The sequence below is a fragment of the Erythranthe guttata genome, chromosome 7 (assembly GCF_056151865.1).
Source record: "Erythranthe guttata isolate IM_541 chromosome 7, IM_541, whole genome shotgun sequence".
Taxonomy (NCBI): Eukaryota; Viridiplantae; Streptophyta; class Magnoliopsida; order Lamiales; family Phrymaceae; genus Erythranthe; species Erythranthe guttata.
Window position 1 is genome coordinate 10,514,858 of NC_142539.1, and position 24,943 is coordinate 10,539,800.

The window sequence follows — 24,943 nt, forward strand, 5'->3', positions numbered from 1 at the left end:
TCAAGCCCAATGACTTAAGCCCACAAGGGTTGAGAACCCTAAGTATAAATAGACCTCAAACAAGAGTTTGAGATCAGATTTTTACACCCCAAAACCCTAGCCGTCCAGCCTCTCGGCCGCCGCTGCCCCGCCGCACCGCCGCCGTCCGCCGCCGGAAACCGCCGGTTTTTCCCTCTCCGTTCTCTGTCGTATTCCCTTGTTATCTAACCCCTTTGTATCTAGTGCTACAGTAGGGGGAGATCGGTTTATTCGAGGTGAAACCTAATTGGAGAGGAGCTGCTGCCCCAACGGAATCGCCACACCGCCGCACGCGCCGCTGCACCGCCCACGCGCCGCCGCCGCTGACACGCACGCGCCGCCGTCGCCTCACTTTCGGACCAGCTGCCGTTTGGTGGTGTTCCTGCAGCCCCTAGGAGTGGTATAACGCAGCTTGTACGTGTTTGAGTTTGGATTTCGATTCGTCGAAATCTCACGCTACAAGAGGTAATTAAATCGGAACTTTCGTAATTCGATTCAAACATGTTTGTATGATTTTTAATTTACGAGCATGAGTAATATGTGATTACGTGTTTCGATATTTGTAATATGATGAACAAGCATGTTTCCTATTTTTCGGTTTTACATGTTTTAAAAAAAAATCGATAATTAACATATGTATGGCGGAAGCGTTAAGGTACGTTGACTATGTGATTAGTTTATGCATGTAATCGAAACTAGTTCGATCTAAAATTTTTAAATTCCGCTGCGTATACATGCACGATCTCCAACAGTGGTATCAGTGCCACGGGTTAATCGTTTATTTGTCAACGTGTTTATCGCTTTCGAAAGCATGCTTCGATTTGTTGAATTGTTGAATTTTTGGTGTTATCAAATTGGGTGGTTTAATATTAATTAAATATTTTGAATATTTCAGAAAATATAAAATTTTATTTATTTTTAAAACTCGGATTTTTCTGCTGTCGGTTTTTTCAGCTGACCGAACCAGTCCGGTTGGACCGGTCTGACCGGTCCGGTCAGCACACACACAAAAAAAAAAAAAAAAAAGAAAAAAAAATATTGATTTTCTGATATAATATTAAAATTATTTGATTTTTAATTTTTGAAATTATTTATCAATTAAACCCAATTAGATAATTGATCCATTAATTTAATTTGAATTCAAAGAATAGTGTTGGATTAATTATTTAATTTAATCGTTAAATTAGTTTAATTAATGGAACACAAATTAAATGGCAAATAATTAATGGACTTCATTCTTATTTGATTGATTTATGAATGAAGGGAGTCCGTTAATTATATTTGCAATTAATCGTATTAATAAATTAATTCATGAGATGAATGATTGTAATTAAGTACGATGATGATCGTATGTCTCTCTTAGGATCAATATGCGTTTCCACATACCTAGAGAACATAGTTGTAGGAATCACAAACGATCATAACCTAAAACTTCCGATGAGCTAATAAGATTTAATAAATAAAATCCCTCATTCTTAACCAAGAATAATTATCAAGCTATAAAGGAAAACCAAATTGTTGAATTTTTCTTTCCTTCTACCAACAATTAAATTATGTGTAGCCTCTCATAATAGTGCAGTAAGCCGTGTTAGCGGGGAGTGCTATTGTGGGATAAGCTGTAATTTAATTGACATTAGATGGAGAAGGTCATAGATAAAATTATATTGGATTAATGTGGTCGGCTAGATTAACTAGGGACTGCATTAGTTTGATATAGTTGGATCTGTGACATCTCATATTGGTAGGCTAGACTTGACACACGAAGATTTTGATATTCGCTAGATTAACTTAGGTCATTATCAAGTGTGAGGTAAAACAAACTTTAGGGTCACATAGTGATGTGATTGATAGTACTCTACCTTTAGGCTTATGTAATCGGGATAGATTAACTACGGGTTACATTAGCGCTATTGGACCTAAAGCCCATTAAAGAAAAATAAGTTTTCTCGATTGTCTGCTAGAGGGTGGTGGAATTCGATAAAATTAGTGGGAGAACAATTAAAACATAAAAGTCCAAAATTTTAATTGTAACGATTATTACGAACTAAACTCTAATTATTGTCTTCTTAAAAATTTTCTCAGCAACAATGTCCAAACATCCCCTTTCCTCTATCCTCGACCAAAACAAACTCACCGGTCCAAACTATTTGGATTGGCTTCGCAATCTGAAACTTGTGCTCCAAGTCGAGGAGCGTCTCTATGTGCTCAATGAACGTCCCCCCGCTGCTCTCCCTGCGACTGCTACTGCTGACGAGACTGCCACTTTCGAGGCATGGAAGAAGGACGACCTCCATGCGAGGTGCTACATGCTAGCATCCATGGTGCCAGAGCTCGCGAGGAAGTATGAGTCTCACGTGCATGCTTATGATATCAAGCATCATCTTGAAAGCATGTACAGTGAGAATACTAGGGCATAGAGGTACTCAGCTACCAAGGAGTTGATCACCATGAGGCTGCGTGAAGGGGCTTCGGTCCACGAACACGGTCTCAAGATGATCACTCTCCTTGAGAAGTTGGTGAGCCTTGATGTCACCCTCCCGGCCGAGCTCTCGGTGGATTTGATCCTACTGTCCCTTCCTAGTTCTTATGAATCGTTCATAGTGAACTTCAACATGAACAAGCTCATCCACCATTGGATGAGTTGTTGAACATGTTGGTCAGCTATGAGTCCACGATCAAGAAGGAGAAATCTGTTCTTCTAGTTGCTCCTTCTGCGAAGAAAGGTTCTTTTCAGAAGAAAAGGAAAGAAAGGAGTTTCGGCCCGAGCAAGAAACTTGAGAAGGGCGAGTCGAGCGGAGTGAAGAACGACAAGGTCACCAAGCAAGTTGATGACGCTTGCCATCATTGTGGAAAGAAGGGCCATTGGCGACGCAACTGCAAGGCTTACCTCGATCAAAAACATTCTGAAAAGGCTACGTATTTAATTGAAGTTAATTTGTCCGTTAAATCTTCTTCTTGGGTATTGGATACTGGTTGTGGCTCACATCTTTGTAATGATTTGCAGCTCATGACAAGAAGTAGGAGACTTAATGTGGGTGAGACCTACCTAAGAATGGGCAATGGAGCAAGGGTTGCTGCTGAAGCCATTGGGACGATTTATCTTTCTGCTTTGGATTCTAGTTTTTCCATTGTTTTGAACAATTGTTTATTTGTTCCGTCACTTATTCGAAACCTTATTTCTATTCCTGTTTTGGATAATGAAGGTTTTACTTTTGTTTTTGGAAATTCGATTTGCATTATACAAAAGGATCAAAATATGATTTGTAAGGGACAACTTATAAACAACTTATATGAACTAAATCCAAGTGAAATACCAATTAACGTTATATTAGCAAAACGAAAAGATATAAGTCTTAACCCCGCACAACTTTGGCACGCTCGACTGGGTCATATTTCCTTGAGAAGGATGAACGAATTTGTAAGTGAAGGATTGTTCTCCTTGGAGGACGTGAAATCACTTCAAACTTGTGTATCCTGCCTTAAAGGAAAAATGACCAAGACTCCCTTCAAAGGGAAGATGGAACGAGCCGAGGGTCTTTTGGATTTGATCCATTCAGACGTGTGTGGTCCAGTAAGCGTTAGTGCTAGGGGTGGTTTTAACTAATTCGTTACTTTTACCGACGATTATTCTACGTATGGTTTCGTGTACTTAATGAAGTATAAGTCTGAAACTTTTGAAAAGTTCAAAGATTTTAGACACCAAGTAGAAAACCAACTCGGTAGACGTATTAAGAAACTACGATCCGACCGTGGTGGCGAATACTTAAATACTGAGTTTATAGACTATCTTAAAGAGAATGGGATTCTGTCTCAATGGACTCCTCCTGGAACTCCTTAACTTAATGGAGTTTCCGAACGTCGGAATCGAACACTGTTAGACATGGTTCGATCTATGATGGGGTTCACCGAGCTACCGGCATACCTGTGGGGTCATGCACTCCTAACTGCCGTGTATTTACTGAATAGGGTTAATACCAAAGCAGTTAACTCCACACCTTATGAACTTTGGCACTCCAAGAACCCCACGTTTAAACATATTAGGATATGGGGTTGTCCCGCTTACGTGAAGCGGCTAGTGGGAGATAAGTTGGATAGAAAATCCGACTTATGCTATTTTGTGGGGTATCCCGAGGATTCCATGGGATACGAATTCTACTATGTTTCCGAGGCAAAGGTGTTCGTCTCGAGAAATGCCGTGTTCCTTGAGAAGGAATTTCTATCGGATAGAAAGGGCAGTGTAGTTGATCTCGAAGAAGTTCGAGAACCACAATCTGAAGTTCAAGCACAACAATCAGATAATGAACCAATTCAACAAACCACTAATATACCTCCTGAACCGTCGCTGCGTAGATCCGAAAGAGTTCGGAGAGCGCCCGATAGGTTATTCCTCGTTGATGAAGTTGACCAAGGATGTGATCCTAGAACTTTCAACGAAGCTGTATCGGATACAGACAAGGGACATTGGCTTAATGCCATGAAATCCGAAATGGACTCTATGTACTCCAACAAGGTATGGACCTTGGTAGATCCACCCGAGGGAATCGTTCCCATAGGCTGCAAGTGGATCTATAAGAAGAAAATTGGAGTAGATGGAAAGGTATCAACCTACAAGGCTAGATTGGTAGTGAAGGGTTATACTCAAAAGCAAGGAGTTGACTATGAGGAAACCTTCTCTCCAGTTGCTATGCTTAAGTCCATTAGGATTTTGCTGGCCATCTCTGCGTGATATGACTACGAGATATGGCAAATGGATGTGAAGACCGTTTTCCTTAATGGGGACATTGAGGAAGAAATTTACATGGCGCAGCCGGAAGGCTTCATATCTTCTGGAGATGAGCAAAAGGTTTGCAAACTCCAGCGATCCATTTATGGATTGAAAAAAGCATCCCGTAGTTGGAACAAAAGGTTCGACACAACTATCAAAGATTTTGAATTTGTGAAAAATCCGGAGGAACCTTGTGTCTACAAGAAGGTTAGTGGGAGTGCAGTGACTTTCCTTGTTCTTTATGTTGATGACATACTACTCATTGGGAATGATGTAGGGATGTTGCAGTCAACTAAAGTATGGTTATCCACACGTTTCTCGATGAAGGATTTGGGAGAAGCATCCTACGTATTGGGAATACGGATCTATAGAGATAGATCGAGGAGATTACTTGGCTTGTCCCAATCCATGTACATAGACACCGTTCTTAAACGGTTTAGCATGGAAGAATCCAAGAAGGGATTCTTGCCAATGTCCCATGGGGTTCGTCTCTCGAAATCCATGCGTCCTCAAACGCAAAAGGAAATCGAGGAGATCACTACTAGAAAAATAGCTTTTGGTGACGGCTCAATGACGCACAAATATGACACTTTCGAAATGGCGTCGCAATAACTAGTTTATTAAGACGCCTTAACTTGAAACCCGCATAGTACTTGAATATTTCATTTTATTTCTTTTCTTTTAATTCTCAGAATATACTTAATATGACGCTTCGGTATACTGGGTCATAATAGACTGGTTATATTGAGACGACATTTATGAATCGTCTTAACATATGAGATTAATTGTCAAAAATTCAAAAAAGTTGCGGCCCAAATAAATCCACTAAATTTATTAACAAATATTCACTTCCCCTCTTTGAAATATTGTGCAGCCTAAATCAGAACCTTTTTGTTTTATCTCCTGCTAATCCTTCGTATCCCATTTCTTCTTCTTAAGACCGGATACTCAATTAACAAGTCATCTTCTGGAACACCCAAATTCACAATTCATCTTATCCCGACAGCGATTTTTCTTCAACGCGAAATGTCTGATTCTTGGCGAAGTATCAGCGTATGTTATTCCATAAAGGTTATAAGACCTAGTTTTTTGAGATTAGGGTTTTTTTCGTTTATGTGGATAAATTGATATGTAACTTGGTTGTATACTCAAATTGTTGTATGTTCCCTATTACCCACACTTAAGCACAAGCATAGGATACTTTGTTTTCCTGTGGAGGGATGAAAACTTAGAATTTATTGTGGTGCGAGTGCAAATCAATTACTGTATTAACTTCCTGGTGAGGATATAATATCGACGATTTGATGCCAAACAACTAAGGTTTTTTCTGGAGTTCTTATGTATTTATATGAAATATGAATAATTTTACTTCTTAGTTTATTTTTATTTTTCTAATTTTGAACATGAAATTTTACACCATGGTAAAGAGACTATCTTTTATCTTTTGTTACATAGAAAACATATAATTCTTTAATTTGTATTAAAAAAAACCAGTAAAGCACTTTTATGCTAATGAGACAAGGGCCTATATGAATTATCATGTTGTGATATTGTGTTAAATTCAAGAGAACTAAGTAGGGTGCATTATTCATTAGTTAGTTGCCTTCCCAACTTTCTGTCTAACAATGTTTATGAGTTATCCTAAGAGTTTTCTCTAATTAAAAAATTCAATAATATACTGTCTTGAAAATTTTCTGTAGATAAATTGAGCAGCAAACTATGAAAACTTAGTTTCTAGTATCCTGCTACTTCATTAAGTAGCATTAAAGTGAAGTCCAAGTCTGGAGACCTTGCCCATTCTTTTGGATAAATGTATAGGACAAAAGAACACTTTTAATGTGACTGAATAAATGAAGAATAATAAATATTTCACATCTCATGTGAATTATTTAGGAAAATGTCAATTTTGTTAATGGAAGATGTAGAGATATCTTGGTTATCAGATTAAATTTTTTATTTTTTTTATCTTCTTGTAAACCCTCATAATAGTTTTTTGGTTGTGCAAATGAAAGGGAATGATGAATTTGGGTTGTACCAAGTCTGAAACCAAGTGGATTTACATATTCGCTTGCACCAGACTCTGTATTTATTTTTCATGTTTTATAAGTGATAAATCGTATAGTTGTATTATTGGAAAATGGTGGAGTGGCATCTTGTTATCCTCCAGCAAGTATGATACCATTTGTTCTTATATTTTCTATTAGAATACTTATATACTCTTAACTTTCTTACGTATTATTGTTCTGAAAAGGCAATTCTTATCAAGTGTGGAAGAAACTCCACCAAAAAACATACAAATCTTACTGTGGCAGGCAAAAGGTCTAGAGGTGAGATTTATTTTCATTTGGTGGAATTCTTCTACATGAGCTGACTATTGGATTCAAAAGTGAGATACTATTGTGTTTATACATTAATTCTCATTTTTAGCTTAGTTTTCAATGTCTATAATTATAAGTAGGTAGCTTATATTTTTGCACATTTGATACTGTTCATATTGTCTCCTTACTGAGTAATAATATTTGATTTATATTTTCTCTTGTTTGTGTTCTCCCTGTTGAATTATCAATAGCTTTCCAATTGTAAATTGCACTATTTTTCAGGTTGAAAAAAGATTTGGCTCCCTTATCCAAACAAGAATGCCATGACTGAATCCATTGAAGATAGTATTGGTTTCTCCAAGAATCTATAGAGCCAAGCACTACAGGTGAATGCCATTTTTACTATGCTTTTATTTTATGGTCCTTTTTGAGGTCCTGTTATTCAACTTTAGTTGTGAGTGTTTAATTTATGTGTTTTTAATCTATGGTTGTAAATTTTTCGATTATAAAAGAGTAATATCAATTATTTTTATATCTATCGTATAATATTGATTTTGCACTAATGGAAGAATTTAATATTTTCCAGAACTATTGGTGATGTTATAAGATAGTTGCTTGGCCCATAATATTTGGTAATAATATCTTCTAGACCATATCATAAGTTCTTTTGTTTAGATTTTTACTTGAACTGAACTGGTCTATGATTATTTAATAGGTTACAGTGGATGCATAAAGAATATTGAAGACAATGAGTTTATGATCAAGTTATACCTTTGGATGCATTCGAAGTTGCTTTGAAACATCGGAGTATTAGTTTTACATGAGACCTATGGAAGGGAGATATTTTATATTGTAGATGTTGGAGCAGTTATTTAAATATTTTTGTTGTTTTCAAACATTGTATAAGTTGTGAAGGGTAGCTACAATTTGACGAACACTTTTCGATGAGTTTGTATATAAATAGTTTTTTGTATTTGTGTATGTGTATGTTTGAAATTTGATATTTATGATTCCTAGTAATTAGTTTTATACAATCGATAACTACAGCAGTTGAAAATCAATAATGTGACGCTTATAAGCGTCACAACATATTCATATTTGCGACGACAAAGGACGTCATAATAATATGTCTTTTAAGACGCTCCTATCGTCACAAAAACATATTATGACGGCCACCTATGTGACGCTTTTTCCAGGCGTCGCAATATCCATAGCGTCACAATAGGTCGATGCGGTGACAGTTTAAGGCGTCACTATATCTAGTTTTTCTAGTAGTGGATGAAAAGCACACCTTATGCATCCGCTATAGGAAGCATAATGTATGGCATGCTGTGTACACGACCTGATATTGCGTATGCTGTGAGCGTCACAAGCAGATATCAGTCCGACCCCGGCCCAGCCCATTGGAAGGCTGTGAAGGACATTCTCAAGTACTTGCGAAGAACTCGAGATTTGTTTTTGGTATATGGGGATACCGAGTTGAAATTAGAAGGCTTCACGGATTCTAGTTTTCAATCGGACGTGGATGACTCGAAGTCAAACTCGGGGTATATATTCAAAGTCAACGGGGGTGCCGTGTGTTGGAAGAGTTCCAAACAAGGCACAACGGCTGATTCCACCACCGAGGCTGAATATATTGCAGCATCAGATGCTTCAAAGGAAGGGTCATGGATTAGGAAATTCATCCAAGAGTTGGGTGTATTTCCAAACGCTAGCGATCCAGTACGGCTGTACTGCGATAACAACGGAGCCATAGCGCAAGCTAAGGAACCAACAAGTCGAAGCACGTGTTGAGAAAATACCATGTGATCCGAGAGATCATAGAGAGAGGTGAAGTCAAGCTAGACAAAGTGACCTCGGAGGACAATATTGCAGATCCCTTCACCAAGCCATTGTCAGGATCAGTCCACGAGAAACATCGAGAGTCGATGGGACTTAGATTTATGAGTAGTTGGCTTAGGTCAAGTGGGAGATTGTTGGAGTAGGTGACCAACAAGCCAACTTGTGGCTGTGGTCTTTCCTTTTATCCTGTAATAAAACAATCGTTTTTCGTTCGTAATAATAAAATATTTCATTTGGCATTCTATATCTCTTATCCCATGCAAGTAGCATAGATATAGTTCTAACGAGTTACTCTATTACTGTGAGTTGATCTAGTAGAATCATGAGATAACTCAGCAATGTAATGTAACTGTTAAACCTTGTTCCTAGTCGATGGGTTACGCCAATAATGAGGATACCGGCCTTTCCCTTTTGAGACTAGCACTTAGTGTATGTGTACTGCGTCTCATCAGTCCTCGGTGTTGTGACATCGGTATACTTGAGTGGACCGACCTTGGTAAAGGCTTCGTGAAGGGGTCTGCAACGTTCTCTTCCGAGGTGACTCGTTCTACTTTAACTTCACCTCTATCCATGATCTCTCGGATCACATGATACTTCCTCAGAATATGCTTGGACTTCTGATGAGATCTCGACTCCTTAGCTTGCGCCACGGCTCCGGTGTTATCACAGTACAATGGTACCGGATCATTAGCATTAGGAATGACACCCAACTCTTGGATGAATTTCCTTATCCAAGTCCCTTCTTTTGCAGCTTAGGACGCTGAAGTGTATTCAGCTTCGGTAGTGGAATCGGCCGTTGTACTTTGCTTGGAACTCTTCCAACACACGGCACCACCGTTAAGCGTGAATATAAATCCCGAGTTCGACTTTGAGTTATCCACATCCGATTGAAAACTAGAGTCGGTTAATCCCTCTAATTTCAACTCGGCACCCCCATAGACCAAAAATATATCCTTAGTCCTTCGTAATTACTTGAGGATATCTTTCACGGCCTTAGCTTCTAGTGAGCTGGACTGGGGTTAGACTGATATTGGCTTGTGACACTCACAACATACGCGATATCGGGTCTAGTACACAGCAAGCCATACATTATGCTTCCCATGGCAGAAGCATAAGGCGTTCTTTTCATCTCCTCGATTTCAGTAGGTGTCTAAGGACACATGGATTTCGAGAGACGAACCCCATGGGACATTGGCAAGAATCCCTTCTTGGATTTTTCCATGCTAAACCGTTTCATAACGGTGTCTATGTACAGGTTTTGATATCACTTCCCTCCCACTAACCTTCTTGTATACAGGGAGTCCATTTTGGATTTCATGGCAGTTAGCCAATGTCCCATGTCTGCATCCGATACGGCCTCATTATATGTTCTTGGATCTTGTCCAAGTTCAACATGATCTTCATCATTTTCGAGGAGGAATAACCTATCCGGCATTTTCCGAACTCTTTCGGATCTACGCACTAAAGGTTCGGGAGGTATATTAGTGGATTGTTGTATTGGTTCGATTACTTGTTCTTGTGCTTGAACTTCAGTTTGCGGTTCTTGAACTACTTCAAGTTCTATCATGCTAACTTTTCTATCGGATAGAAATTCCCTTTCTAGAAAGGTGGCATTTCTCGAAACAAACGTCTTTTCTTCCTTGACATAATAGAATTCGTATCCCATTGAGTCTTCGGGGTACCCCACAAAGTAGCATAATTCGGATTTACTATCCAACTTATCTCCCACTAGTCGCTGTTGGAGTAGGTGACCAACAAGCCAACTTGTGGCTGTGGTCTTTCCTTTTATCTTGTAATAAAACAATCGTTTTTCGTTCGTAATAATAAAATATCTTATTTGGCATTCTATATCTGTTATCCCATGCAAGTAGCATAGATATAGTCCTAACGAGTTACTCTATTACTGTGAGTTGGTCTAGTAGAATCGTGAGATAACTCAGCAATGTAATGTAACTGTTAAACCTTGTTCCTAGTCGATGGGTTACGCCAATAATGAGGATACCGGCCTTTCCCTTTTGAGACTAGCACTTAGTGTATGTGTACTGCGTCTCATCAGTCCTCGGTGTTGTGACATCGGCATACTTGAGTGGACCGACCTTGGTAAAGGCTTCGTGAAGGGGTCTGCAACGTTCTCTTCCGAGGTGACTCGTTCTACTTTAACTTCACCTCTATCCATGATCTCTCGGATCACATGATACTTCCTCAGAATATGCTTGGACTTCTGATGAGATCTCGACTCCTTAGCTTGCGCCACGGCTCCGGTGTTATCACAGTACAATGGTACCGGATCATTAGCATTAGGAATGACACCCAACTCTTGGATGAATTTCCTTATCCAAGTCCCTTCTTTTGCAGCTTAGGACGCTGAAGTGTATTCAGCTTCGGTAGTGGAATCGGCCGTTGTACTTTGCTTGGAACTCTTCCAACACACGGCACCACCGTTAAGCGTGAATATAAATCCCGAGTTCGACTTTGAGTTATCCACATCCGATTGAAAACTAGAGTCGGTTAATCCCTCTAATTTCAACTCGGCACCCCCATAGACCAAAAATATATCCTTAGTCCTTCGTAATTACTTGAGGATATCTTTCACGGCCTTAGCTTCTAGTGAGCTGGACTGGGGTTAGACTGATATTGGCTTGTGACACTCACAACATACGCGATATCGGGTCTAGTACACAGCAAGCCATACATTATGCTTCCCATGGCAGAAGCATAAGGCGTTCTTTTCATCTCCTCGATTTCACTAGGTGTCTAAGGACACATGGATTTCGAGAGACGAACCCCATGGGACATTGGCAAGAATCCCTTCTTGGATTTTTCCATGCTAAACCGTTTCATAACGGTGTCTATGTACAGGTTTTGATATCACTTCCCTCCCACTAACCTTCTTGTATACAGGGAGTCCATTTTGGATTTCATGGCAGTTAGCCAATGTCCCATGTCTGCATCCGATACGGCCTCATTATATGTTCTTGGATCTTGTCCAAGTTCAACATGATCTTCATCATTTTCGAGGAGGAATAACCTATCCGGCATTTTCCGAACTCTTTCGGATCTACACACTAAAGGTTCGGGAGGTATATTAGTGGATTGTTGTATTGGTTCGATTACTTGTTCTTGTGCTTGAACTTCAGTTTGCGGTTCTTGAACTACTTCAAGTTCTATCATGCTAACTTTTCTATCGGATAGAAATTCCCTTTCTAGAAAGGTGGCATTTCTCGAAACAAACGTCTTTTCTTCCTTGACATAATAGAATTCGTATCCCATTGAGTCTTCGGGGTACCCCACAAAGTAGCATAATTCGGATTTACTATCCAACTTATCTCCCACTAGTCGCTGTTGGAGTAGGTGACCAACAAGCCAACTTGTGGCTGTGGTCTTTCCTTTTATCTTGTAATAAAACAATCGTTTTTCGTTCGTAATAATAAAATATCTTATTTGGCATTCTATATCTGTTATCCCATGCAAGTAGCATAGATATAGTCCTAACGAGTTACTCTATTACTGTGAGTTGGTCTAGTAGAATCGTGAGATAACTCAGCAATGTAATGTAACTGTTAAACCTTGTTCCTAGTCGATGGGTTACGCCAATAATGAGGATACCGGCCTTTCCCTTTTGAGACTAGCACTTAGTGTATGTGTACTGCGTCTCATCAGTCCTCGGTGTTGTGACATCGGCATACTTGAGTGGACCGACCTTGGTAAAGGCTTCGTGAAGGGGTCTGCAACGTTCTCTTCCGAGGTGACTCGTTCTACTTTAACTTCACCTCTATCCATGATCTCTCGGATCACATGATACTTCCTCAGAATATGCTTGGACTTCTGATGAGATCTCGACTCCTTAGCTTGCGCCACGGCTCCGGTGTTATCACAGTACAATGGTACCGGATCATTAGCATTAGGAATGACACCCAACTCTTGGATGAATTTCCTTATCCAAGTCCCTTCTTTTGCAGCTTAGGACGCTGAAGTGTATTCAGCTTCGGTAGTGGAATCGGCCGTTGTACTTTGCTTGGAACTCTTCCAACACACGGCACCACCGTTAAGCGTGAATATAAATCCCGAGTTCGACTTTGAGTTATCCACATCCGATTGAAAACTAGAGTCGGTTAATCCCTCTAATTTCAACTCGGCACCCCCATAGACCAAAAATATATCCTTAGTCCTTCGTAATTACTTGAGGATATCTTTCACGGCCTTAGCTTCTAGTGAGCTGGACTGGGGTTAGACTGATATTGGCTTGTGACACTCACAACATACGCGATATCGGGTCTAGTACACAGCAAGCCATACATTATGCTTCCCATGGCAGAAGCATAAGGCGTTCTTTTCATCTCCTCGATTTCACTAGGTGTCTAAGGACACATGGATTTCGAGAGACGAACCCCATGGGACATTGGCAAGAATCCCTTCTTGGATTTTTCCATGCTAAACCGTTTCATAACGGTGTCTATGTACAGGTTTTGGGATAAGCCAAGCATCTTTCTTGCTCTATAAATCACCAATAATATCACTTCCCTCCCACTAACCTTCTTGTATACATGGAGTCCATTTTGGATTTCATGGCAGTTAGCCAATGTCCCATGTCTGCATCCGATACGGCCTCATTATATGTTCTTGGATCTTGTCCAAGTTCAACATGATCTTCATCATTTTCGAGGAGGAATAACCTATCCGGCATTTTCCGAACTCTTTCGGATCTACGCACTAAAGGTTCGGGAGGTATATTAGTGGATTGTTGTATTGGTTCGATTACTTGTTCTTGTGCTTGAACTTCACTTTGCGGTTCTTGAACTACTTCAAGTTCTATCATGCTAACTTTTCTATCGTATAGAAATTCCCTTTCTAGAAAGGTGGCATTTCTCGAAACAAACGTCTTTTCTTCCTTGACATAATAGAATTCGTATCCCATTGAGTCTTCGGGGTACCCCACAAAGTAGCATAAGTCGGATTTACTATCCAACTTATCTCCCACTAGTCGCTGTTGGAGTAGGTGACCAACAAGCCAACTTGTGGCTGTGGTCTTTCCTTTTATCTTGTAATAAAACAATCGTTTTTCGTTCGTAATAATAAAATATCTTATTTGGCATTCTATATCTGTTATCCCATGCAAGTAGCATAGATATAGTCCTAACGAGTTACTCTATTACTGTGAGTTGGTCTAGTAGAATCGTGAGATAACTCAGCAATGTAATGTAACTGTTAAACCTTGTTCCTAGTCGATGGGTTACGCCAATAATGAGGATACCGGCCTTTCCCTTTTGAGACTAGCACTTAGTGTATGTGTACTGCGTCTCATCAGTCCTCGGTGTTGTGACATCGGCATACTTGAGTGGGTGCTCATACTAGATGAGTTCACTGAACTCCCTCGCCCTAGAAATCTATAAGTGGTTCTCATTCATCGAGTAATAGGTTTCTAAGATATAGTTGTACACCATTAGTCCTTAAGACCCAGACATCACCGTGACTTCACTAGAGGACCGATTGTATCGTGACCTGTCTCTGAGTCCCACCGCGGACCACTCCAAGGGCCAACGTTCGTGCAATCCGAAATCTAGTGTGAAGTCTGTGCATTGTAGTAGGGGATTCGAGCGCTTGAGTAGTCATGGATGTCCTGTGTGTTCTGACGGTTTATAATCCAAGGAATCTCTGGCCAGAGTTGATAGTGGGGCGATTAGGGAAATGTGTTTCCCTAAGTCGCACACGAATGGATTTATAATACCTCAAACGTTCGCACGGTTATTGAACTTTATAAGAGGTCTCGGTGAACCAATGCCACTAGTTCAATCGGGACATGTGCTGCGAAGGGATCGTACTGTACGCTAACTATATCATAAGGTTCTTGCAGGCACTTCACTTGTATCTAGGGAATCATGATGCATAGTTGCTAGACGCCAATCTTGATTCGTTGGGCACCGATTTGATCGGCGATTAAGTAAAATGAGTTTTACTCTAATCGGGACTCTTGGGAGGAGTTCATATAAGAACAATGTGTTGTTCGAATCACAAAGAGTTGTGAGCCCACGACTAGCATGCACCTGAACCATTGAGGATCACACTTCTCGTGCAACACGGATCCTTGTTAACAATGAGCATAGGTTAATATGTTAATCTTTGCAAAGTTGGAGGTCAATATGATTGAGTCCAAGATTCGTGATCGTGGATTACGAGTCGGAATAAACGTAGAGAAAGAGAGACATGCGGAATTTAGTGAACTTTCTAAATTGAGAAGTTTCCCAATTTAGCAGGTCCACTGAAGTGGAAGTTTCCATTTTTGGAAATTGGAAATTTCGAAGAGGCACTCGTATCGACGAGGACTTTGAGCTCGTCACAAATATAATTTCGTTTTAATTTTGTGAACGATCGTTTATTAGAAACGAGGCTGACGAGGGAATGGAGCCCAATGACTTAAGCCCACAAGGGTTGAGAACCCTAAGTATAAATAGACCTCAAACAAGAGTTTGAGATCAGATTTTTACACCCCAAAACCCTAGCCGTCCAGCCCTAGCCGTCCAGCCTCTCGGCCGCCGCTGCCCCGCCGCACCGCCGCCGGAAACCGCCGGTTTTTCCCTCTCCGTTCTCTGTCGTATTCCCTTGTTATCTAACCCCTTTGTATCTAGTGCTACAGTAGGGGGAGATCGGTTTATTCGAGGTGAAACCTAATTGGAGAGGAGCTGCTGCCCCAACGGAATCGCCACACCGCCGCACGCGCCGCTGCACCGCCCACGCGCCGCCGCCGCTGACACGCACGCGCCGCCGTCGCCTCACCTTCGGACCAGCTGCCGTTTGGTGGTGTTCCTGCAGCCCCTAGGAGTGGTATAACGCAGCTTGTACGTGTTTGGGTTTGGATTTCGATTCGTCGAAATCTCACGCTACAAGAGGTAATTAAATCGGAACTTTCGTAATTCGATTCAAACATATAATTTGTATGATTTTTAATTTACGAGCATGAGTAATATGTGATTACGTGTTTCGATATTTGTAATTTGATGAACAAGCATGTTTCATATTTTTCGGTTTTACATGTTTTTAATTAAAATCGATAATTACCATATGTATGGCGGAAGCGTTAAGGTACGTTGACTATTTGATTAGTTTATGCATGTAATCGAAACTAGTTCGATCTAAAAATTTTAAATTCCGCTGCGTATACATGCACGATCCCCAACAGATATTACTATAACAACAGTAATATTACCGTCAACCAGAGTAATATTATTGTGTTTACAGTAATATTACAATAATAGACAGTAATATTATTACGTTACTCCGTGAATAACTCAAACAAAACAAAAAAACCCCAAAAAATAATAATATTGATGTTGTTGACAGTAATATTATTGTGTTTACAGTTATTTTACTATCAACGACAGTAATATAATTACGTTAACTTGTCAACAAATCACACATAATAAAAAAAATAACAAAAAATAAAAATAATATTACGTTAATTTACTGTCAACGACAGAATAATTACATAAATGTATTGTCAACGGCAGTACAATTACCTTAATTAACTGTCATTGACAGTATAACTACGTTAATTTACTGTCAGTGACAGCACAATTACGGTAAATGTTTAGCGGGGGACGTAAAAAATAAAAAAAAGAAAGAAAAAAGTTAACGCCGGAGACCGGCGAAAAAATTTGGAAAAAAAAAAATCGAAAAGTCAACGCCGGAGACCGATTTTGAAAAAAAAAATCGGCGGCAAAAAAAAAATTTGAAAAAAATCCGGCGGCAAAATTTTGTTTTTGAAAAAAAAGTCAAAATTGGATTTTTGTGGTCAAAATTGGATTTTTGTGTGGACAAAATTGATTAAATTGGGGTTACAATTAAAACTTCTACAAAATCCAAAACTCAACATTCAAGTCGAAAAAATTCAGATAAAATTCAGATATTCAACAATTTCTGAAATTGATCCAAACAATAGGGGTGAGAACGGTTCGGTTCGGTGCGGTTTTAGCCTCAAACCGGAACCGGAACCGAATTGTTCGGTTCGTAAAGAACCAAAAACCAAACCGATCGGTTCCCCGCGGTTCGGTTCCGACCGGTTTCGGTTCGGTTTTTTGTCGGTTTCGGTTCCTTTTCGGTTCATTAAACTATCGGTTCGGTTTCAATTTAGGTTCGGTTTTCGGTTCGGTTTTGGGCTAATTTTGGCCCAAAAAACAGCCCAAAAATGTCAATAAGCACCTCAAAATTCAGAAATCAAAAAAATCAGCCCAAACTTAGGCCCAAAAAACAATTTAAGTTCATTCAAAATCAGCTAAAAATATACAAAAAGTCAATTCAACACTTCAACAAAAAAAAAAAAGACCAGCAACAACATTCATTAAAAAAAATAGCAGCAACATTTATTCCACAGCAAAACCACACAACATTATTCCAACAGTAGCGAAAAATCTACCAACCAACAGTAGACGAAATGAGGAGCCAAAAATCGGATAAAAATCAGCACATTTATTTAAAAATCAGCTGAAAAACACACAAAAACACAGCAATACCACAGTTCGTTTACGAGATCTAAAAAAGACTGCAAAATGGACATAGTCACCAACTCCCCCACGAGGCCCGACTCCATAGACATTGTACCAACCTACATAATACATATAATTATATTTGTAGTTAGTAACATCAACAAAGAAATCACATTTATATAAACAAGTTTACAATTTTAGAAACATTAATCTGGCATGGTGAAAAACTTCGATCCACTTGCAAATGCCTCTAAAAGAGGATGACATGTTACTGAAGGAAAAAGAGAATCTGTGGGAAAGCATATATTGTGAAAGGAAAAAAAAAAAAACAAGTCAAGATTTCAAGAAACAAACTTACTGTACAATTTTTCATTATTTAAAATCTCTCCATTATTTAAAATCTCAACAAATTTTAAATTTTCAACAACATCCTATTTGATGGTTAACAAAAAATTCAACAACAAGAGTAAGACACGAAATAACCCAAAAATAAATTTAGCAAAAACCAAAATAAAAGAAAAAGTTTGTAGACGAATTGATTAAACACATAAAAGATAAAGAACAAAAGAAAAACAACTTACCCTTTGCGTGATTTTTGAACAGTGAAACCTTGGAGGAGAATTTCAAGGGCGGCGAGTCACCGGCGATTGGTGAGAGTCCGAGGACGGCGATGGAGAATTTGAGAAGCGGCGCTAGGGTTCAGTTTGGGAGTCTGTGATTGTGCGTTCTCTCCCTTCTCCGTTATGTTCTATGTAAAAGGAAAAAAAAATATAAAGGCAGGTATATATATACTTAATGAAACGACGTCGTTTTGTGTCGGTTCGGTTCCTCGGTTCGGTTTCCAACTTGAAAAACTGAATACGGACCGAATTTTTCGGTTCACATAAAAATGAAAACCGAGTATGCGGTGTATACTTCGGTTCGGTGCAATTCGGTTCGGTTTTTTCGGTTTTCGGTTCGGTTTCTCGGTTCCTCGGTTTTTTATTCTCACCCCTACCAAACAATATAGATCCGGAGGTACGTTTTCGTTTTTTATCCAATCTTCATGTACTCGTGTGAATATACGTCAACACATCAGGGGCGGATTTAAGAGTGGCCATGTATGCCATGGACCCGGGTCCCGGATAAATATTAAACAAATATTATGTTATATCTATATGGGTAAACTTCAATTTACCTACCTGAACTATACCCAACGTATAGAAAAACCCCCTAAACTTTGATACGAATCAAAACAGCCCCTCCGTTAAAAATCCGTCCACTTTTGCTGATGTGGCATATTGACTTTTTTGGGTTATTATCTTTATTCCAGCTGTTGTATATGTTGGACAAGTTTACCCCTCTGTTGAATATAAATGTTTATGAATAAACTGCAAAAAGAGAAAGAGAGGCCAGACTGCAATTCATGTTAAAGTTTAGGGACCTGATTGCATTTTCTCCAAAAAAATCTTTCCTGGACGCCTCCACCATCAGCAGACCTCTTCCTCCGCATGTTTGAAAAAAAAAAAAAAGTCATCATCTTATTGTCCGACCCACCAGAATTCACGTCGTCCCCATCATCTATTGGAAATCTAGCTACTTCGTCGGAATTTAATATAGAGAAATTCGATTTCCATAGAAAAAATCGAAGAAGAGGAAACTCCACCTGTGCGGCCCAATGAAACTGACCCGAAGAAACTCCGCTGCGTCGCCGCCGCTTCTATTCCGATTAACCACCACCGACATCTCCGCCATCGACTCTGCCGCCTCATTCCACAGCCCAAGTCGCATGTGGTTGATTTATGGATAAAAGTAGTGATTCAATTGCGTAAACTAGTAAATGAACAGAATATCTATTTGTTGATATATATATATATATATATATATAAAGTGTAAGAATTCAAACAGCTTTTTAATCCAGTTTTTGAATCAGAAGAAATAAAAAGGGAGTAATAAAGAAAGAAAAAGAAAAATTACGAAGAAGAAGAAAGGCCAGAAGGGAGGGGAGAAGGGAGGAAGAAGAAGTTTTAAGGGCAAAAGCGTAAAACCCCAACAAAACTAACGGTTTTGATGTAAAACTAACGGTGTTAAGTTTTTTAACGTTGACCACATAAAATGTGGGTTGTTTTGGTTCATTTTGAAGTTTAGGGGGGTATTTTACACCTTGGGTATAGTTCAGGTAGGTAAATTGAACTTTACCCTATCTATAATGTTAGTTGCCTCAGTGGTTAAGATCTCTATATAGAGAAAGAGAAGTCAAGTTTTAGTTTCGTATATTTTTTTCCCTCAGTTTTCGCTCATCTCCCAATTTTGCTCTTTTTTGTCTTTCCCCCAAACCAGTCCCTCTCTCCCTCGATTTCAGCCCCTCTGGATCTTTTTTCCCCCCAAAACTCCCTCTTCTGGAATTTGGGACGGGAGATAGCATATAATTCGAATTCATAAGAAATTGAAAGCAAATCAAAGGAAAAGTGAGGTAGGGTTTCAATTGGTAAAGAGGAGAAATTGTTAATTGACATCCGATTCGGTGGAGTTTTAGGATACATCGTTAGGAAGCCCTCGACATAAGCTAATTTTCCGGTGTTGGTGGTGGTCGCCGAAATTAGAGGTAATTAGACTTTGAATTTCGAATTTTTTTCTTCTAGAAAGTTTTTTTTCTTCTAGAAAGTTGTAGAGCAGGCCAAATTGTATAGGGATAACTACCATTTGTTAGAACAGCTTCCATTGATTCTCTGCACCTATCCTTTTTTTTTTCGTTTTCGAGACCTTTCTTTTGAAAAAAGAGGATTTGGCTCAGGATTGCCCGTTTTTCTTAATTCCGGGCTTTCTCTGAATTAGAAAGTTATCACTTACTTAGTAGGTTTCCATACAAGGCTCAATCCAATTAAGTCCGTAGCGTCTACCGATTTCGCCATATCCCCACTTTTTTGTTTTGAGATTAGGATCTTATTATGATATCATTCCTTTCTTCTTTCATTTATATAGATATACAGAAACCCTTCAATTTAAATTTATTAGATAGCGATTACTATCTCGAAAAAAAAGTATTTTATTTCTTACCTATAGGAAACCCCTAAATTTGATCCAATCAAATTGATTTTATCATTTCTGTGTCGGCAATTCAATATACATTGATATATAGCCCAATCCCATATTTTTTCCCCAAATTCAGACTACTGTACGAACTACGAAACCAATTTTAATCCGACAATTGTATCGGCGCCCTGAATTTCAGAAATAATAAACCTTTTGCCGCCTTCGTTTTTGGGGCAGAATTTGAGTTAGAATTTTAAAACAGTTTCTTCTGAAAAATAGTAGATAGCATGGAGAAGTTTAAGGATGTTCTGAATTTTACCCTTGTTGATAGAGTTTTACGGTCATCTGTTCGGAGTGGGAAACGAGCGAGTCTGAACCTGGCAGTTTCTGTAGTCAATCTTGCGGGGCTGTTTTATATTGTAGTGTTAATATTTTGGGGTCAGTGTGTTATGTGGAATTGTAGATGAAGTTGTGATATTACGAGGAGAATGCATCTACGCTTGTACTAGAAATAGATTTTCAATCTGAGTTATAATTAAAATATTGGTATGTTTTTAATATGTAATACTTGAATATTTAATTTTTTTTCCGATACGGCATACCCTGAATTTTCATGAGCCGCCACTGTGGTGGATTGGCTATAATTTTGTTTTGGCTTATGCGACAATTAAGATTTGGTGGGGAAGGTGAAGAAATCAGCGGAACTGTAATTGAAGATGTCTGGAACCGAAGAAGTGAAACAATTGAAAGATTGCTCTGTATCAAAGTTCGTATTCCTTTCTCTCTCTCTTTTATTTTGTGTAAATTACGAAAAAACCCCTCCTGTTTGGGTAATTACAACTGCACTCGACTATGAATCTTCTTACACGTCAGCCCTTGTATTGTCAAATTTAATGGAATTTTTTAGAATATGTGGAATATTCTCTAGTTTGTACCCGTTTTATCCCATTCGAGCTCCACGTTTTGAAACAAGATGATCGTAAGATGTGTCTTTTGGCTTGTAAATATCAGATTGTGGTGCATCAAAAACTGCATTCTTGTTCCACGAAATATAGAAGATTTTGTTGAATTTGACAACATAAGGATGGACGTGTAGGAAAATTCATAGTTGAGGGATGGTTGTTATTACGCAAATATGAAGGATTTTTTCGTATTTTGACCTCGCCTCAGGGGTGGTCATAATTTACCCTTTTATTACTGTACATTTTGAAATTACTTATTTTCTTAGTTCATGATGAGTTGCAAAATGTGTTTCTACGATTTTGAAATCACTAATTTACTATGTGTGCCCAATGTTTGTGATGGCTCAACTGTGCTTTTGCATCAAACAATTTCAAAATTCATCAACACAGTGCTTTGTAGTTTGTACCGAAAAGAAGTTCCCGTTCATATTCAATGAAATCATATTTACCATATTGTTTTGAGTGAATTATTTAAGGATAATATAGGATATCACAGCTTCTAATCGAGTAAAGTTCGATATGATCACGACGAACGAAAAATGTAAGTACGACCCCTTATCAACTTACGGCCTTGTTTGATAGTCTTGATATATTTCCTAATCGAGGCCTTGTGCATGTACTAGTGTTGGGCGAAAACCTACACGCAAGTGCACGTATCGTACAAGTAATATAGTGGACTAAAAGTCCGGATATCGAACCCACAGGGAATATTTAATTTCTTAATCCTAGACGCTAAATTCTACCAATTATTATCAAGCCCACCCTACACAGTCGAAAGATGATTAATAAACTAAACTAAACTAAACTAAAGCAATTAAATAGATAAAAACAAGAAAACAATTTAAACACGAAGATTAATCAAAGTAGACAAGCCTAGGATTTTATTCTTCCCCCTATGTGATTATTATTCCCCCAATTCCTTCAATTATGAAAGTTATTAACCCGGATTATTAACCTGAGATGCTAAAATAATCATAACCCGCTTCCGCGTGTATTACGATTCTAATACTCTAGATTCAATTACTATATTCTTGTGCAATTAATTCTAGAACACAACATTAAGCACAAATCTCAATAATGGCTACCTAAGAGATTAACTATATTCCTATGTTAATACCACAAAGGCTCTTCTACCACAGTTCTAATTATTAACCCGATCTTCCGATTCATGCGATTAACAATAACATAAAAGCACATAAGTTGATCAAGTTCATGCACTTAATAAAACAAGTAGAAGAAATAATCCGGAATTAAAACTTGCATAAAATCATAGAATTGGGTTCATAAATCCCACATAGGGATCCAAATAAAATTCTAGAAATAAAGACTTAGCTACTCGTAGTTCTTATGATAAAGAAAATAAAATAAATAAATTAAATAAGAAAAACTATGCTTGAATCTTCGTTGATCTTCTTTGCTCTTGAATTTGCGTCCAAAGATTGATCTCTAATTGTGTGTTGACTTGGTCTTATATAGGGTGGAAAACTTGGGGAAGAAGGCAGCTTCCTTGTGCAATTAAAATTCCTTTTCTGCGCAACTTCGGAGTCTCGGACGGGGGTCTCACAATTTGCACTAAAACTGGGACGGGGGTCCGAGCTTTAAATCTTCAGAATTTTGATTTTTTCACTTTTGACCCATATTTTCTCCAAAATTGCAGTTTTGACCCCATACTTTTCCAATTCTTCAATTTGTACCTAAAATACCATAAATCAACTTTTTAAGCACCAATTATCATTAAAACACACCAAAAGCTCAAATAAAAAGGTACGATAAAGTGTAAAAATATACACTTAACAACTAGATAGTTCGTTCCATGAATGTCGATTCTTGATAACTATCTAGTATTTGTTATATACTCGATTTTTATTTTATTTTTGTACTGAGATTTTGGTTTATCCGAACATTTTCCATTGGGCACATGGGTATTTTCGGTGGCTGGTGCTCTGATCGCAATCCCGGTGGGCATTAAACGGAAATCTCTTGCACCGCTTGTCTTCTTTGGGACAACTGGCACAATGCTCGATATTATTATGGGAGTTACTGCCTGTGAAAGGGAACACGCCGAACGCCAAATGCAGCTTTTGGAAGCTCAAAATTCTGCTTCTTCGGCTGCAGGCAATGACGGTGACGAGTATTGACGATGTTTAATTAAATGCAATTTAATTAATTCTCCTCATATTAGTTTGTCTTAATTTGTAAAAGACCAATGGCCGGGGATTATAAGCTGTAAATTGAGATTTTTACATGTTGATTTTCAATTGCGAGCAGAAATTAAGCAGCTTTTGAAGGAGGCTAGTTCTTTGACGCAGTGAGTGCGATTATATTTAATTACCGTATTTTTTTCGTTTGATTTTGATGTATTAGATGAAAAAAAAAACTCTGATTTAATCTACCTGTGTTTGATGTTGGAAGTTATTCTATATAGTTTTATATCGTTGATTTATTTATTTCTTTCGATGAGAAAAGGCTATTAATGCCGAGTGGATAATCGAAATTGAAAATTAGCGCTTAGCATCTATCGTTAGAGGCCATATATAAAGCAATCAATTCGATGAGGCAGTGTACTATTTGGATTTTATTGAAGAATCGATTTTCCTTTTGTTGATTTTCAGACCTTCAACATTTGCACAAGCTGCAAAACTAAGAAGAATGGCAGCAGCGAAGGAGAAGGAACTTGCAAAAAGTACGAAATTCTGTTTTTTATTTAAGCGCAACGATATTCGTGGGAATTGTTATTTAGAGTGTTTTTTTTTTCACGTGTTAGAAACAATTGTCTCATTTTCTAAGTTTTGCTGATCTTTCACGCAGATCAAGAAATGCACGACAAGGATATAAAATTGTCATTTGGCACATACGAGAAGCTCTTAACAATATCAAAGGTTATTTATTTAAATGCTTGAGAGGATCGTATTTGATTTTTTAATGTGGAAGTTAGTAAGCTGTTTTTTTTTTGGACAGGTTGCTACTTACGTTGTGCTGATATTATGGTTGTGGACGATACCTATCACTACAATATCTGATCAACTCGTGCAACCCTTTGGTACTTGTTTTCGTCTACCCATTATTAGATCTCGGTTTTTGCTGTACATTTAATTCCACTTCCATCATTCCAGTAAATGCATATTTATATATATAGTCAACTTATTTTTGCAGGTAAGCTGCTTTCTTGGAGATCGGGAGTATATTTGAAAGACAATGTTGTGGTAATAATATATGTACTTCACTTTCTCGTTTCTCTGTATTTTTTGTTGAAAACTAAGATATAGATATTATATGCCTGTGCAGGTTGGAATCATACCATGGTTGATTGTATCCACGAGGGTTAGTAGATTTATCTGCAGGAAGGTTTTGGAATAAATCGAAGATTAGCGAGATGACTTATATCATTGTTTCTCCAGTTTCTAGTTCCTTCTCTTACACATACACACATGATGATGTTTCTAACCAAGTGGATGCGGTTCAATTTTTGTATTCGTGGTTTAAGTAATAGATGATGATAATAAATGATGTATTTGTCAATGCTGCATGCTGCATACACTGATATTATTG

General features: G+C 38.4%; 1 protein-coding gene and 1 long non-coding RNA gene across 2 annotated transcripts; both read left to right on the forward strand.

The window, feature by feature from the left end:
• The first annotated feature begins 5,352 nt into the window (after window positions 1–5,352).
• LOC105976178 (uncharacterized) lies at window positions 5,353–8,083 on the forward strand. Its single transcript, XR_001174421.2, has 3 exons — window positions 5,353–5,854; window positions 7,384–7,487; window positions 7,817–8,083. It is a non-coding gene; the product is annotated as an uncharacterized LOC105976178 (long non-coding RNA).
• A 15,222-nt stretch (window positions 8,084–23,305) lies between these two features.
• LOC105974453 (protein GET1) lies at window positions 23,306–24,813 on the forward strand. Its single transcript, XM_088820934.1, has 6 exons — window positions 23,306–23,702; window positions 24,007–24,077; window positions 24,203–24,273; window positions 24,353–24,434; window positions 24,548–24,597; window positions 24,680–24,813. Exons 2-6 carry the CDS (start codon window positions 24,044–24,046, stop codon window positions 24,749–24,751), a joined length of 309 nt encoding a protein of 102 aa, XP_088677060.1. The 5' UTR covers window positions 23,306–23,702; window positions 24,007–24,043; the 3' UTR covers window positions 24,752–24,813.
• The last annotated feature ends 130 nt before the right edge of the window (window positions 24,814–24,943 follow it).